General features: G+C 41.5%; 1 protein-coding gene across 2 annotated transcripts in view; it reads left to right on the top strand.

Annotated features, from left to right (window-relative positions):
• NBEAL1 (neurobeachin like 1) overlaps positions 1-5129 on the top strand; it is a 166548-nt gene that overhangs the window by 135007 nt on the left and 26412 nt on the right. For both annotated transcript variants that reach the window (XM_019523492.1, XM_019523491.1), the window contains 4 exons: positions 1744-1884; positions 1996-2126; positions 3191-3300; positions 4568-4685. In XM_019523492.1, coding sequence (XP_019379037.1) covers positions 1744-1884; positions 1996-2126; positions 3191-3300; positions 4568-4685 — 500 coding nt within the window. The remainder of the gene's footprint in view (positions 1-1743; positions 1885-1995; positions 2127-3190; positions 3301-4567; positions 4686-5129) is intronic.

The raw sequence follows: 5129 nt of genomic DNA, 5'->3' as shown, positions 1-5129 counted from the left end.
GCCCTGGCAAGGGTCAAGGGCCTGGGGGGGAGAGGCTGGCCCTGGCAGAGGTCGGGGGTCTTGAGGGGGCTAGGGGAGGGGGGCCTGTTGGGGGTTCCCCCTTGGTCCCCTTCCCCCTCCTCCAGCCCGCCAACCCCTTACTAACCGGCACCAGGGTGAGGGCCAGCCATAGAGATGCTCTGGCAGCCAGAGCATCTCTGTAGAGGACCCAGCCTCCAGTTGCCCCAGGGCATGGTCAGGGACTGTGCCCTGCTCCACTTTTTTAAACATCAATTTTTTTTTTTTTTTTTTTTTTTTTTTTTTTTTTTTTTCATTTAAGACCCCTGGATATTCAGGGGTCTAATTTTCTCCCTGTGCTGTAAGTTTGCAGCACAGGGAACATTTTTTTTTTTCTCACATGTGCCTGTTTGAGCTCCTTTGAGGTGGGCAAGAGGCAAGTGCTTGCTCGTGTGGATGCGCCCATGGTATTCAACCTCTTTGGCCAGTGGGCCTGATTGGCAGTGCCCAGGCTATCTGAGAGCCAGATCTGGCTGGTGGTCCTGATCTGACATGGGGCAGTTGCAGCAGGGCTTCATTCAGCTGCGCGGAGGAGGGCAGGGAGCATCCTGGCTCCAACCTGGCCCCACAGTGGGGCAGGGGGCATGACCCTGCCCTTTTGGGGAGAGGGGCTTGTCCCAACCCCAGCCCAGCCCCATGTGGGGGAAAGGGGTGTGTGGCCCATCCCTACAGGGGAAAGGGGGCTTGACCCACCCTGCAGGGTGGGAAGGGGCTTGACTGACTCCAGTCCAGCCCCATGGGGGAAATGGGGCATGGCCCAGCCCCATGTGGTGCAAGGAGAGGGGCATGGCCCAGCCTCATCTAGCTGTTGAGGTGGGGAGAAGGGGCGTGACCTGGCCCCAACCTGTCCTGGGATTTGGGAGTTTGGCAGCCAGGGCGGGAGGTTGGCCATATTTATTGCCACCACTCTCCTGCCACCAAATTTCCTGATCCATGGGGAGCCTCACAGGCTGAATACCTATGGGTCTCTGGGCCTCATTTGGCTCATAGACCAGAGTTTGAGCACCCCTGGTTTAGCCCATACTTAACATAATCCAGTCTGTGGATGATTTATTGTTCTGCTGTTTCCTATTCAAGTTCAGTTTTAAAGTTTTGATATCTAAGATCCTTCTGAAGTCAGCAATGGAATGTCCAAGCAGGTTAAAGTAGTCTGACACAGGCTTGTGAGTCTTTCTGGAACTGATGTCAGATTGGCGTTCATTCATTCTTACACGTAGCAATCACCCTGTCTACAGCTTAGACAACATAGTTGTTTCTGCCAGGCTCACAACGTTCAAGGATACAAAATATTTGGTGTCATAGCAGTGGAATATCTTGCCGGTTGAATTCCTTGCACTCCAGAATGGAAAGAGCTGGCACTTACTTAAGTGCTAAATACATTTCTTCTTTGTACAGTTTGTGGTATTTGGTATATATTGATTCTTTTTTTTAACAGAATTGCTGTAGTCCCCCTGGGTTTGTTTGTTTTTTTTAATTTAGTAATACGCTTATGTTGCTTCTGTACGTAACCATAATCTGTCTATTAGTGCACTATATAACAAGTAGTTATACTTGTAGTTAGACAGAGATGTTAGTTGTATTTAGATCATTTGGTAATAGCTACTTAATAACTAAGCAAGCATGCTTAATTATAAATGTATATAGTTATATCATTATGATGTTTATAAAGATATCTCTCCATTTTAGATATGAGAATTTTGAAGATCCTCTTGGGATTATTGACAAATTTCACTATGGTACACACTACTCAAATGCTGCTGGTGTGATGCATTACCTCATTCGGGTAGAACCTTTCACCACACTTCATATCCAGCTTCAGAGTGGCAGGTATGTTGTGAGCAAATTAATATCATCCTTCTCCCTCTTTTTCTCCTCAAGTTCTTCAAGGATGGTTTTATGAGAGTAATCAAAATGTAATTTGTCTTTTCCAACCTACAGGTTTGATTGTGCAGACCGGCAGTTCCATTCCATTCCTGCCACGTGGCAGGCTCTCATGGACAACCCAAATGATGTGAAGGAGCTCATTCCAGAGTTCTTCTACTTCCCAGAGTTTTTACAGAATCAAAATGGTAAACAGAATTTTCAGAATGAATTATGTAGACTATGCCTCTCATGCTTCTCTATTAAGAATTGTTGCAACCTGTTTCAATGTACTCGGGAAGACTGTTCTCAAGATCATACTATCTTTTAATCATTTAGTGAGATGTCAGTTATATTAAGCCACTGCTTAATTGTGAGATTTCAAATTTGGAGAGAAAATGTCAGGATGGCTAAAAGTAGTAACATTTGGTTAACAAAAGAACCAAAGCAGTTACATTTTTTAAAAAATATTTACCATTTAAACTGCATTGATCCTGGGTAACTTGCTTCCTCTGCCTTTGTTCTTTTTGTGAAAGAACAAGGGCATTTTTAAATTACGTAGGACTTTTGTTGTTGTTGTTGGGTCTGTAGAATCAGTGCTAACTAGTATTTTCAGAAGTGTTCTAAAATAACTGGAATTTACAGAAGCCTAAGGTTCCAAGATTTTTTAAAAGAAATAAAAGCTGTTACATTCTGTAAACTATGTTTATTGAAAAACAGCTTCCCTACATATTGGTAGGAGACCTATACTTTTTTTTGTTATTTTTTCACTTCACTTATTAGCTAGGAAAATCATGCTTGATGTCTCACTCCCCAGAGGCTAGTTTAATGTAAGAAGGATTTGTATTGTATTTATGCTGTTAAAGAAAAACAGCAGTTTTAAGACTGGCATGTAAAGCCCATTACAGATTTGGAGTAAAATCTTTAAGAACCATGAAGTCCATGAAACGTCAGCATTAAGTGTTTACAGACCTGCAACCTAGATGAATGAGTCACTTTTAACATTGTGATTTAAGTTCCTAAGTTATTTAAATAGTTTTGAAAATTCTACAAGATATCATATACCTGTTTAAAAACTTCAGCGCAAAACTGTCCCTCCGATACTATTAAGAGCAAAATCTTTCTCTGAAGCACTTCGATTTCCTTCCATATGTCTCAAATATAACACCTAATACAGGAGACAAATCTACCTTTTCAATCTGTTTGTAATGATTAAGGTATTTGAAACATTGTCTTGAGTTTTAAACTAAATTGTCTCATTTTTACTTTCTAGATTTTAACTTGGGTCAGTTACAGATCTCCAAAGAAGTAGTGAATGATGTTATTCTCCCCAGATGGGCCCATTCACCTGAAGATTTCATTTGTAAACACAGGAAGGCACTGGTAAGACAAAGGATAAGTTGATTTCTTTGGATTAAGTACCGAGAGACAGAAATATAGAACTTGGTATCACAATGGCTACCTTAAGATGGTGGGAGCAGAATTAGAACTGTACTGTGATTGTGTCACTTACCAGTTTCCATGTCTCAGTAACGATTTTGGGAGGGAAAGCTGTGTGACAGTTGATTTAATCTGTATATTGCTTTATGAACAAGTAGGTCTTAATTCCCTAACGTTGTTAATACAAAAACATTCATGGATTGTAAACTCTCTAGGAAAAAGACCTGAAAAGGAGTTGGTTACCTAGAAGTAGTGTTGGAACTTTTCAGTTCAAAACACTGTGAGTGTAATGCCCTCCAAGGCCACATCCACACAAGTGTGGACGTTTTGGTTCCCCGAGGACAACTAGCAGTGGGGCATCTTGTGCCACCGCTAGTTGTCCCCAGGGAGTGTCTGTGCCACAAGCTCTCTGACATGCAGCCAGTTACCCTGGGTGGGGTTAGGGTAGTCTGGGGCCAGCACTGGGCTGGGCCCAGCAGCATTACTTGGGTCCTGGGGCTGGCTGCAGGAGTGGCGCTCCTCTCACTCAGAGCCTGGCTGGCAGCTGGAGTATGACTGCCCAGCCAGGCTCGAGTTTGGAGCTTCATGTGCTGCCCCTGTGTGCGCCACTCCACTTTTATTCTCCACAGGTTTTTGGACCCCTGGATATCCAGGGGTCCAACCCCCCCACCCCCATTCTGCTACCTTGCAGCGTGCAGAGCAGCTGACTGTGCAGTATGTGGCACTGCACTCTTCTGAACTCAACCCAGAAGGGGAAAGAGCAAAGTTTCTAAGATCTTACTGTAAGGGAGTTTGTTGTTTTATTTAGGAAATAGATATGAAATCATTTATAAAGTGGTGAACTTTTTGCCACTGGTATGAAGATTATTCTACTGCTCATTGTTAATATTAGGAAATTTACTGATAATCTTTCTAATTTTTTCTTTTCTCAATTTCATGTAATTACTCACAGTTGTACTCCTTTGCTATGTTAAATTGTTCCCCTTACATCATATTAACTAGGATAAACAGGCATGCATATTCTTATGTCTTTGCAACCTGTTGGCATATGTACGCTTTTGGGGCATGTTTAAATGTTTTTTGTGCGTTTTAACATCAGTAGGGACACCCAGAAGACAGTGTGTACCTTTAAAAAAAATAAGTAAATAAATAAAAATGGAATAGTATGCCCAGGATTTTATTTCAATTGCTGTCATAAATTCTTTCTTAGGAGTCTGAGTACGTCTCTGCTCATCTCCATGAATGGATAGATCTGATTTTTGGCTACAAGCAGAGGGGACCAGCTGCAGTGGAGGCACTCAATGTATTCTATTATTGTAGTTATGAAGGTACAAAGCCTTGTGCTGTTTCCTTGACATAACTGTCATATTTGTGGTTTACTGAGCAATATCTGGAGAGAAATGTATCTATGTGCATTTAGTAACGTAGCATATGGTAAAAAGACAGAATGTTAACAGAAGTATAGTAGAGTATTTTGTGAATTCATCACATCTAGAATATTTGATGTTCTGATAAGGGAATGTGAATCTTTTAATTTTAAAAACCTCTTCAGCACTTCTTTAGGGATGCTAATGTTCTTTCTGTTTGTTTAAAAAATATAGTATATTGAGAAACGGGATTTTTTTTCTGGTCTACTCATAGTAATTTACAATAGTTACAAGTTTTAGAAGGTAAACCTAAAAGATCTATTTAATGAAAAATGTGTATGCTGGGTGGCTTTACATACCTTAAATAGATGAAAGTTAAATTCTTCCAGATTATATAATTAAAGC

This window comes from Gavialis gangeticus, unplaced genomic scaffold (genome assembly GCF_001723915.1).
Source record: "Gavialis gangeticus isolate Ggan-Ray unplaced genomic scaffold, GavGan_comp1, whole genome shotgun sequence".
Lineage (NCBI taxonomy): Eukaryota > Metazoa > Chordata > Crocodylia > Gavialidae > Gavialis > Gavialis gangeticus.
The sequence above is the reverse complement of the archived record's forward strand: the minus strand, read 5'-3'. Positions and strand labels throughout refer to the sequence as shown.